This window comes from Dendrobium catenatum, unplaced genomic scaffold (assembly GCF_001605985.2).
Source record: "Dendrobium catenatum unplaced genomic scaffold, ASM160598v2 fragScaff_scaffold_582, whole genome shotgun sequence".
NCBI classification, from domain to species: Eukaryota; Viridiplantae; Streptophyta; class Magnoliopsida; order Asparagales; family Orchidaceae; genus Dendrobium; species Dendrobium catenatum.
In genome coordinates, this window is record NW_021319044.1 from 54,360 (window position 1) to 65,752 (window position 11,393).

Genomic DNA, 11,393 nt, shown 5'->3' on the forward strand with positions numbered 1-11,393 from the left:
AACTCTATCCCTTTCTACACTGTTGGGTTGAAATATAAAAAAAATAGATAATTAGCTCAGAAGTAATCTTTTTAGAATCCATCACAAATATTAATATTCAAATTAAAATACTATGTAATAGTTAATTTATTTAAAATAAATATAATAAATTGTAAAGAATGAATAAAGTATTAAGAAAGCATTTTTTTTTTTAAGGTTTCAGTGTTTAATTGATTTCAAAGTTTTTATTGATATATTTGAAGCTACTTCACATAGAGTTCAGATGCATCACATAACACTTGCCATCACTAAGAACATTTATCCTGATGCTTGCTTATAACTTTATTTTCACTTATGCCTCCCTTTAACCTGCCATACTTTCTTATACTAACTCGGGCTAGAAATAGAGTAGAAAAGTGTCGCATAACCTCCTACACCGGCTTTCAATAAGTCGGGGCTAGAATCTTTCCTATATTCACACCAGCTAGATTGAGCCAGAATATAATATGTAGGGCCCTAGTAACATATGAGAGAGTGCACTTTTCAATATTTCATAACTTCTCTAAAACCATACTATGAACAATTTAAATGAAAATGCAATAGTAATTACATCATAAATTTAATTTCGTACACAAATAATGTATGGATTCTTGTAATTATCCACATTGCTTATATAATTTCATAGTCATTGAACTTTTCCTATTCAAATTCCAATTTCAGAGAGATATTCATATGAATAGTTTAAGATTTTTATTTAACTATTGCAATTGCTAGAAAAGCTTTAAGTAGTTTATAAACTCATAAATTCATGTAGGAAAATTCAACTGATAAAAACATTTCATACAATCAAAATATTAAGGATAAAGTGTAGAACAACATGTTAAAAGTTACATAGTGAAAATATTATAAAATTCAAGAAAAATATATTTTTATCCATAACGTTTTATGTAATCACTACAATTGAAATCGAAGATAGGGATTCAGAAGTCTATCTCATGTTCTATAATAGCATGAATCGGCCTAACAGACGAATTTCGAGCTTCGGCCCCCGAAACCTCTCTTCTTTCTACCTTTCTTTTTTGGCAATGTGGTTGGGGAAATGAGAGCTATCAAATGCTTTAGAATATCATAATATTTAAAAATCACTAATCTAGCCTAGCATTGCGGCGCTAGGTTCCCTGGTGCTATAACCCTTCTAGAGAATCTTATAGATTCTCCCAGAATCTTATCATTGGAGAGCTTTGCTGTAATATCAAAATCTGCTCCAGGATCGTCCAGGACGATCTGGGATCGCCCTGGGATGATCAGTTGAAAATCTGCTCCAGAATTTGCCCAGATTTGTTCCAGGTGATTTTCTGTAGGCATCGTCCAGGCCGATCGAGGACTTCGGCCAGGCCGATTGGCACTGTAGAAAATATCGGCCAGAAAATAGTTCTGGGAACCGTCCAGGACGATCGAATCAGGCCGATCGGCCCGATCGGCCGGGCCGATCGTCACGGGCCGATCTGACGATCGGCCGGGCCGATCTGAGTTTTATAAAGCTGAAATCAGTCGTTTTGAAGAGAGAGAAAATTTATAAAAAACGAAAATATCTTTTGAGGAGAGAGAAAGTCGTGGACTTTTGTGGAAAAGTTGATTTTCGGACGACGCGAAGCCGTTTTCGTTCGACAAGACTGTTCAGGATATTGCTGTACGCAAGGTAAGGCACACTCCACCTTTCTCAATTTTCAGAACCGTCGTGTTTGGCGGTATTTTCTGTCCGGATTTTGTTTCCGTTAGCGATTTTCGTCCGTATCTTTTGATTGGTTCAGTTTTTACCGCGTAACTTTTTGTATATTGTTGCCGTGCCGGGTGTGCACGTTTTGAATATATTTTGAAGATTTTTGTCCGGGTATTTTTGATTCGACGGAGTTTTTAGTCGACTGGATTTTTCTGTGTAATTGAAAATTGTCTGTGCAGTAGAATAAATGTTCTGAAATGTTTGACTTGATGGCCTGACGAAGGTCTAGTGGTGGCTGAATAAAGGTTTAATAGCAGCAACCATGCGAAGGAGATTTGATGATAGCAGTCAACTGATGACATCTCAAATGGTGGCAATTGAGAATAGTTGTGATGGCAGCTAAGAGGAGATTCAGTGGAGGCCGAGCAGAGGTCTAGATATTTTTCAAGTCTCAGAGCTCTTTTCTCTATTTAGCTAAGGGTCCAAGCTCCTCCCTCTCATATAGAGAGTGGGGGATTATTAATAGATTTTTTGGGGTGACATGTCTCATAAATATAAAGAAAATCTGGAGCACTTTATTGGATGACCTGTATTGATTTCCTAGATCATAGATCATTTCTTTAACATTTATGTGCCTTAATGATATCAGAATCAAGCGATCTTTCGCTCGTTGGATTCGTCTCGTCAAGCCGCTCGATTCAACATAAGCATGTCATATTTATAGATCAAACATGTCTCAAGATTCTTGTCCAATTAGGACAATTTTTGGTGACGTATCAAAGATATATCTCATACCCTACTTAAATATTCATCATTCATGAATTAGAATAATTTTTCATAAATTTAAAATTTGTTAAGCAATTTGTATAAATATATTTATAAAAATTAAAACTAATTCCTTATTATTTATAGGGCTGTCAATAAATGACCCGACCCGAAAAATTCGGGTTCGGGTCGACCCGCTTAATAAACGTGTCGGGCTCGGGTTTTACTTCTGGACTCGTATAACAATCGAGTCGGGTTCGGATTAACCCGGTAACCCGATTCCTACCCGGAAACAACCCGCGTTAATGAGAGTTTTAATAACGTCGAGTCGTCGAGCGGTCGAGCCATCAAGCGGATCAGCGGATAAGTTAGGGATTTCTCATTTCTGAGTTAGGGTTTCTCTATCTCCGACTCCCATCTCCGATTCTCTAGCTTCTTTCCTTCCTCCAGGCCGTTCGCACTTGCAGACTCGCAGTTCGCACCTTTGGCTTGGTCTGTAAGACTGTAATCACTAGTAAGTGAATTCATTACTCATGAATAAGTTTGGTTTCATTTTTTTAGAAGTATTTTGGCATTTTGCTAAGTTTTTGTTTCTGATCGACTGATCTACAATTCTACAGATCTACTATTCTACGAATCTACATTATTTCTACTCTTCATTTATTTCACAATTTATCAATCTGGAAGTTAGGGTTTGTAGTTTTTGTAGATTAGGGTTTTTAAGTTTGTTGTTTTTGACATTTGGTTTTGGACCTTTAAGGTCTTGTCTAGCATCGTTTATCATATTCTTGAATCTTGAGTATGACTTTTGAGTTTTGAGTCTTTTGGCATCTCATATGTCGGCAATCGACATGCCGTCTGCGCCTCTGCGGGTCGGGACTGGGGAAATATGATTTTCATTTATATTTTTGCCATTACAGTGACTCAGTGAGAGTGAATCAGTGATTACACAATACAGTAATACACAAATAGATTTTTTTGTTCTGAATTTGTTATTTATTAAGTTGTTAACTTGTTATGAAGTATGAACTATGATAGTAATCCACTAATCCAGTTAGGCTTTGAGCCTTTAAGCATATGATTATGTTTCCCTGTTGTTTCTTGTCTTCTGAGATAGTGAATACTGAATAGTCTAATACTATTGTGTATTTGTGCGAGTAGCCTAGTACTATTTAAATTCTTTGAGCCTTTAAGCCTATGATTCTGTTTCCATATTACCTTATTAGTTTTTTTATTTAATATTTTGTAAGTATGTGTTTTTTACTTTTTTTGGTGTTTAGATGGAGGGTTCTAATACAATTGTTGACAGTAATCCTCTCGAGCAAAATGAGGAAGACCCTATTAATAATGATGTTGAATGTGACAGTGATGAGTATAATAATGTGGATGTGGGTGAGGACCGTGAAGTTGATGATAATGCAATTCAAAATGAACAAAAAAAAAAAGAAGAAGAGGAGGTTGACCTCTACTGTTTGGGGACATTATGAAATGTTTCCAGTTGGTAATGATGGCGAACAACGTTGCAAATGTAAGAAATATGGGGCAACTTACTTGTCTGATAGTAAAAATGGGACAAGTAATCTGAGACGTCACATTCAGAACTGTAAGAAGCGGGACTCCCATGATATTGGTCAACTTATTCTTCAAAGTAACACAAGCACTTCTATTTCTATGGTTGAAAATAAGTTTAATTATCATGAATTTCGTAGCTTGTTCACTACATGCATAGTTAAGCATGACTTACCATTTCAGTGTGTGGAATGGTCTGGTGTTAGAACATTACTTCGATACTTACTTCCTGATTTATAAATTGTATACAGAAATACAGCGCGAAATGACTGTAAGAAATTGTTCATTAAGGAGAAAGCCCAGATACAAGCCCTTCTATGTACTTGTAAGAGTAGAGTTTCCTTAACTTCTGATTTGTGGACTTCCAATAACACTGATGGTTTTATTTGCTTAACTGCACATTTCATTGACAATAATTGGTGGTTACATAAGAAGATTATAAGTTTTGATTATATGCCACCCCCCCCCATGATGGCTTAGCATTATTTGAGAAACTTCAACAGCTTTTGATTGATTGGAAACTTGATAGTAAGCTTTTCAGTATTACCCTAGATAATGCTTCAGCGAATACTGTCTCAGTTGATTTTCTAAGAAATCATTTGAATTTGCAAAATGCACTAATATGCAATGGTGAATTCTTCCACATGCGATGTTACGAACATATAGTAAATCTTATTGTGTAGGAAGGTTTGAAGGATATAGATTCCTCTGTTATGAAGGTTCGCGAGAGCATTAAATATGTAAAAGGCTCTCAAACAGGAAAACAAAAGTTTATGGAATGTGTACGACAAAGTTTGCTTGAAACTAGTAGAGGACATTTGAGGCAAGACGTACCAACTAGATGAAATTCTACTTTCATTATGCTAGATAGTGCAATATACTTCAGGCGTGCTTTTATGCATTTGGAGTTGAGTGATTCCAACTACAAGTCTTGCCCTTCAAATAGTGAATGGGAGAAAATGGTTAGAATATGCAAGTTTTTAGCTCCTTTTTATCAAATTACTTGTGCTTTCTCCGGTACAAAATATCCAACTGCAAATTTGTATTTTCCATGTGTATCAACCGTATATGCTACATTAAAACATGAATTGTCTTGTAGGGAGGAGTATATTAGGAGAATGACTGTTTGAATGCTTGCTAAGTTTGAAAAGTATTGGTCAGACTTCAGTGTTATTTTAGCAATTGCAGTGATTCTCGATCCAAGGTATAAGTTTAACTTTATTGAGTGGTGCTACAAGAGACTTTACTCTGGTCAATATGATTCCGAAATTGAAAAAGTTAAGGATAAGTTGAGCACACTTTATTCATCCTATGCAACCGTACAAAACCAACCATCAACAACGAATGTATCTCAATCATCTCAATCTTCACGATATACTCGATCTAGTAATCAGTCAACTATAATAATGCAATCACAATTTCTGCAGGTATAATCAATAAATCACATTTCATTAACATATTATGTTATATTGTTATGTCAAGTTATCAAACATAATTATTTAAAAAAAATATAGGATTATGATTCTTTCGAGGTGGAGGTAACTATGCCAAGAAAATCAGAGCTTGAAATGTATTTGGATGAACCGAAGATGGATAGGAATAGTGAGTTAGACATTTTGCAATATTGGAAAGTAAATCAATTCAGATTTCCTCAGGTCTCTAGAATGGCTCGTGATGTGTTGTGCATTCCAATCTCTACTGTTGCATCGGAAAGTGCTTTTAGCAATGGGGGTAGACTTCTAGACCAATATAGAAGTGCATTGAAACATGATATTGTAGAAGTCATTGGTTTGCACAAAGGATTGGTTGTATAGTGACCAAGGTAATTTATATGTTTAAGAATACACGGATGGTTCAATTTTTGTTTAAATGTATATTTCAACTGAATTATTGTTTTTTTAATAGATATAAAAGACACGGAGCTTGATGCTGTGACAAAAAAAATTATATTGGAGGGAAATCAAATGGACAATGTGAATGAGTCAGACAATTAAGCAGTTTAGAAACTATTGTTAGCTCAAATTTGTATTTATAATGACTGTAATGGACAGCTGCTTTGCAGCAGCTGTTTCTGCCTATGGGGTTTTATTTCCTATCTTCTTACAAGTATGTTTCTAGTTCTTGCTGGCTGGTTGTTGAAACTTGATAGTGTTGTGCATTGTGCTTTGTGCAGCACAGCAACAGCTGCTAGCCTGCTTCTGGAACTCTGGTTGTGGCTTTTGTTTCCTGTCTGGTTAAATTTTATTCTGGTTGTGCACTTGTGCTGGACGATTTTTTTTTTAACATTCAATTTCTGGTTGTGGCTTTTGTTGGGGACCTGGGGCCTTTGCCATGTTGATGCCTGATGGTTGTGCCTTGTGCAGTTGTGCTGGACGGGTTTTTTTTTTTTTAACATTTAATAGTGAATCCTGATGGATAATGGTTATGTTGGATTGTTGCAAATTTTCCATGTTGTCCTGTACTCCTGTTGGTGCCTTTGATGCAATAATCTTAGAATCCTGAATTCTTGATGGTTAAATAGCTAATTGGTTATGTTGGATTGTTGGCCTGTTTAGGTCTTTACTCTTTGATGGTTATCAGGTTATGTACTGTACTTATGCTGGATTGTTCATTATTGGCTTGTATCCTTGTAGCCTGTTGTGGCCGGTAGCAGTGCATCTTGCTGCTTGCATATTTGTCTGCAAGTATGCAAGCCTACAGCAGTGCAGCTTGCAAAAAAACATTTTCGGATTGCTCTGTGCCTCTGTTGCTCACTTGGTCTTATCTTCTGAAATTCTGTTGATGTTAGTTTATTATTATAATATGGCAATGATAAAGAACCTTGCGAATATATAGAATAGTGCCAATACATAAATAAAAATGTTTTGCAACCAGTTTACAAATTGAGGAAATAAGATTTTTTTGATTTGAGCATATACTATTTCAGTGAATAGATACTAAATTTATAAAATCTGTATGCTCAATTTGTAATCTTGGAGGGCAAAATTTTAAAATTGTTGCAGACTAACAAATGATGCTTCAATTTTCACTAGGTTTATTCTGAGCCGAAGGCCCTAAAGCCTAAGTCGGTGAGGCGGTGATTCATTAAATCCTTGACCAGTTGACCTTGAGGCTTGACTTGACTCTTGAGCTTGTAGATTTTACTTAATTTTGTTGCAGACTTGCAGCCTTGTAGGTTCATTAATACTTGATCTTGATGGTTCAAAGTTCAAATTTCAAAGTTCAAAGAAGCTAACTACTTGAGAGTTGAGTCTTGAGGCTTGACGGCTTGAGCAATGGCCAATGAGCAACAACCAACAACAACTCTGGTTCACTGGTTATGACTTGTGATTTACTATTTTTTGTGTATTTGCAAATTATAAATTGTAAATTTGTAATGTATCAAGTATCATACTATCAGTATCATTGTATATTTCAATATTTGTAATTTGTATTTGTAAATTGTAAATTTAAAAATTGTAATGTATCTTGTATTATAGAAAATAGAAATTAGAGTTTTTGTTTGATACATAATTTTTTGTATTCATTTATTATTTCATTATTTTTTTTGTTTATTAGTCATATAATTGATAATTTCATAAATTTTTCTACTTAACATTTTTTTCCCAATAAAATTCGGGTTGGCGGGTCGGGTCAACCCGACCCGTGATTAACCCGGGTCGGGTCCGGGTTCTGCTATTGGACCCGTATAGCTAAACAGGTCATTAGCCACACGGTTCCCCTTCTTCGTCGTTACTTCCATCCCGTTTAAACTGCCGACACTCCCACATCTCACTCGTCCAGAGAGAGGAATGGATGCCAGCGGCAGGGATGAAGCGCTCACGAGATTGGTTGAGGACCTCTCGGACTTAGCTGCCGCAGCCAAGAACCTGAAGCTGGAGGCGGAGAACCTTAGCCGATTCTCCCAACTCATTTCCGATGTCAAGGACCTCCGCCTCCGGCTCGAATCGCAGCAGACCTTCCAGCTCGATCATGGATTCATAGCAAACATTTTGCAGGAGCTCGACACCGAAGTCCACAGGGTTCGCAAAGTCATCGGCGATTGCAACTCCGAAACCCTCCTCAGCCTCTCCGAACTGAACCAATCCGCCAAAGCCATGGCCGCCACACTCCGCCTCGAGACCACGGAGTTCAAATTTGCAGCAGATGCTGAAGCTTACCAGGTCCCACAACTAGTACAGTTGCTCGACAGCTCTGCAACAGCTTCTTCGAGTTCTAGGGCAAGCACTGATGAGGAGATCTCCAGCCCGCACAGTTCCTTCTTCCGATCTTTCGATGGCGAGATGCTAACGGATCCCGTCTCCGTATCCTGCGGCCATAGCTTCGAGAGAAGGATCATAGAGGAGCATCTAAGGCTGGGGAACTGCCGGTGCCCCGAGTGCGACAAAGAGCTTTCTCCGACGGAGACGCTCACTCCGAACACCGCGCTACGAAAATACATCTTGGAAAAGAAGCAGAGAAATGCTGTTAAGAAGCTGAGGCATGAAGCTTCCTTGCTTCGCTCGGAGGATTTGGAATCGGTGAACCGTGCCCTAGATGACCTAAACGACGCTATGAAGGTAATTCCTAGCTGTATCGCTAAGGCGAAGGAATATAAGCTTATTCCTGTGCTCGCATTGCTCCTCAAGAAGAGTTCAGGAAACACCAGAGCGGTGCTCAGTTGCCTCCGCCTTATCGCACGCTTTTCGGATGAGAATAAGGTAATAAATTTTCCATTGACTCGTTCTTTTGTTTTGGAAATCGACAGCGAGAGTGATGAACTTGTGCAGGAAACGATGGGAACGACGGGGGTGATTAGGTGCCTTATGAAGCTTCTCCGCGGCGCTGAGCCAGAACCTTATGCATTAGAGATCATGCTGGAGCTGTCCAAGATAGAAGTCATTGCGGACAAGATTGGCAATGATCCGAACTCCATTCCCATCTTGGTCTCCCTGCTCAACTATCCAACTTCGGATATGGCGGAGATGGCGCGCAGTGTTCTAGAGAACCTCTCTGGAATCCAATCCACCATTATGATGGCTAGATGCGGATACTTCAGTCCCTTCCTCGAACGCTTTTGCAGAGGTGAGACACTTAAAAGCTCATAAAAAACACGTTGTGGATGTTTCGCCGCCCAGTAAGAAGGCGAATTCATTTCTGCTGGTTTGTAGAAGCAGGGAACTCTGAGGAGACGAGAGCTTCGATGGCAAATGAATTGGCTCGGATGAGATTAACAGAAGTTTCTGCTAGGAGCTTGGAAGACGACCAGTTTATTACTTGCCTAATCGAGTTGCTTGGCTGCAGCTCGCCTTCGAGCAAATCGGCATCCTTACAGTGCATCAAGCAGCTCATTGCTTTCAGTGAGTTCAGGTCCCGCTTCCTGTCGAACGAATTCGCCATTCCTGCTATGCTAAGCCTCATTACCGAAGCTTCAGAGCAGCATTGGAAGCAGGAAGCAGTGGTGGTTCTCGTCTCACTTGTTCAGACAAGCCCACCTACGGATCACCAGAACAAGCCAAGATTGCAGGTTCTCTACACTAGCAACACTATCAAAAACTTAATTTTGCAGATTGAAACGTCCGGTTATCAAGTTCAAATTTCACTGCTGAAACTGCTCCAACTAATTGTTCAGACATTTGATTCAGCACGGAAATGGATAAAATCCAATGATGGCGAAATGAGCCGTCTCTTCTCTGCCCTTAAACGAGATCAGAACGACGGTGTAAGATTGCAAGTACTGAATTTGATTTACTACGTTGCAAGTGCAGATCCTAACGACGAGATTTCTCTTCCCCCTTCCCCTGCTAAGGATTCTTTTGTGAATTCCCTTATAGCTATACTCACCCATAGTTGTGTCGAAGAGGAGAGATCTGCTGCAGCCGGTATTATTGGCTACCTTCCAACTGGCGACCACAGCATAGATGAGATGCTCCAAAAATCAGCTTTTTTGAAAGCTATAAATGACATCTTCTCCCTTGCTGTTAACTCCAATGGATTATTAGAAAATTCCCTTACAGCACTGCAAAGGTACGTTGTTTGCTCTAATTCTGCACCTCATAAACAAGTCAGAAAGCTGCTTCCACATCTTGTTCAAATGCTCTCTAATGGCGCCAGCCCTCTTGCTAAGCAGCAAGCCGCCATTACTCTTTCCCACCTTGCAAGTTGCAATAGTATTTCCTCGTCATCATTGTTACATTTGAGACAGAGAATTCCCTATGTGACACAATTGGGAAAAAGACCTCTTTGTCCTGTACATTTATCTAGCTCCCTTCAGCATTCCATTTGCCTCATCAAGATTGGAGCGGTGAAGCCATTGCTAGAGATGGTGAGAACCATGGAACCTGGATCCTCTGCAGCAGCTTTGATGACGCTTAACACTGTGTGTATTCATTGTGACTGCACTGCTGCTGCGGATGCCATAGTGGAGAGCGGAGGCGCAGCGGCCATTATTGAGGTGCTGGAAAGGGGACCAGTAGTGTCTGTCAAGGAAGCTGCCCTTACACTCCTCGAAAAGATCTGCAAACATCCGAGAATCAAAGCAAATGGGTTAGATGAGAAGTTTGACAAAGTACTGGTATACCTTATTAGCAAGGAAAACGAGATCAAGGTGAAGGCAGCTTCCGTGCGTGCAGAAATTGGTTTGTATCCCGGGCCATCCTAGATTCATCAAGTGATCCATTGTAAGATCCTTTTATTTATTTATTATTATTATTTTTTTCGTGATACTAGATCTTACTCGTAAACATATAGATCGAGTGGGAAAATTTTTAAGAATCTTGATTAGATTATTGTTAAAAGATATAAAATTGATGTGATTTGAGTCAATCAAATTTTCTTAGCTCATCTTTTAACCTTTTATTATTTATACGTTTTGGATGAGATTCAATGCTATTGAGTAGTAAAGTTAAATACCAAGTCTATGTTAATCAATATCTGAACAATATTGTCATTGCTAGGTCTCAAGTCCTGAATAAAAAAAAATGAATGGTTGTGTTAGGTTGTTAACAATCAAGTGTAAATCTTGTCAAATAATAATTTCATGAATCTTTTAATATATTATGTTAACACGTATTTCAAAAATATTTCTATTTCATTACCTAATAACTATCCAATTGATAGAGTGTTAGATGAAATCATTCAAAAGGAGCTTCCGTTAGCGAGTTCTATAGTGAGTTTTTTTTTTTAATGTGATAAATAGCGAGTTCATTCTATGAGGCCAAGATGTTAGTTTTGTGTGGAATATGATTGTGCCGATTAATTGAGTTGTATTGTTGCCTTGGACTTTAATTTCATTTGTCGAGTTTGCCGGGGAGTTGCAAGGGGTCCTCCAAAACACACACACACACACACACACACATATATATATATATATATATATATA

The 11,393-nt window shown here is 38.3% G+C and overlaps 2 protein-coding genes across 3 annotated transcripts in view; both read left to right on the forward strand.

Moving 5' to 3' along the window:
* Window positions 1–7,824: 7,824 nt before the first annotated feature.
* Window positions 7,825–9,672, forward strand: LOC110097939 (U-box domain-containing protein 44-like). Its single transcript, XM_028694845.1, has 4 exons — window positions 7,825–8,733; window positions 8,803–9,097; window positions 9,190–9,539; window positions 9,658–9,672. The coding sequence occupies exons 1-4, from the start codon at window positions 7,825–7,827 to the stop codon at window positions 9,670–9,672; spliced, it is 1,569 nt and encodes a 522-aa protein (XP_028550678.1).
* The window catches only part of LOC114579627, a 5,084-nt gene continuing 3,293 nt past the window's right edge, over window positions 9,603–11,393 (forward strand). For both annotated transcript variants that reach the window (XM_028694847.1, XM_028694848.1), the window contains exon 1: window positions 9,603–10,692. In XM_028694847.1, coding sequence (XP_028550680.1) covers window positions 9,690–10,673 — 984 coding nt within the window. In that variant the 5' untranslated portion in view covers window positions 9,603–9,689 and the 3' untranslated portion in view covers window positions 10,674–10,692. The remainder of the gene's footprint in view (window positions 10,693–11,393) is intronic.

Coding starts and splice junctions, on each gene's coding strand:
- LOC110097939 (XM_028694845.1), top strand. CDS start 7,825: ATGGATGCCAGCGGCAGGGATGAAGCGCTCACGAGATTGGTTGAGGAC. Junction 8,734..8,802: donor GCTTTTCGGATGAGAATAAG/GTAATAAATTTT, acceptor GAACTTGTGCAG/GAAACGATGGGAACGACGGG. Junction 9,098..9,189: donor CCTCGAACGCTTTTGCAGAG/GTGAGACACTTA, acceptor TTGTAGAAGCAG/GGAACTCTGAGGAGACGAGA.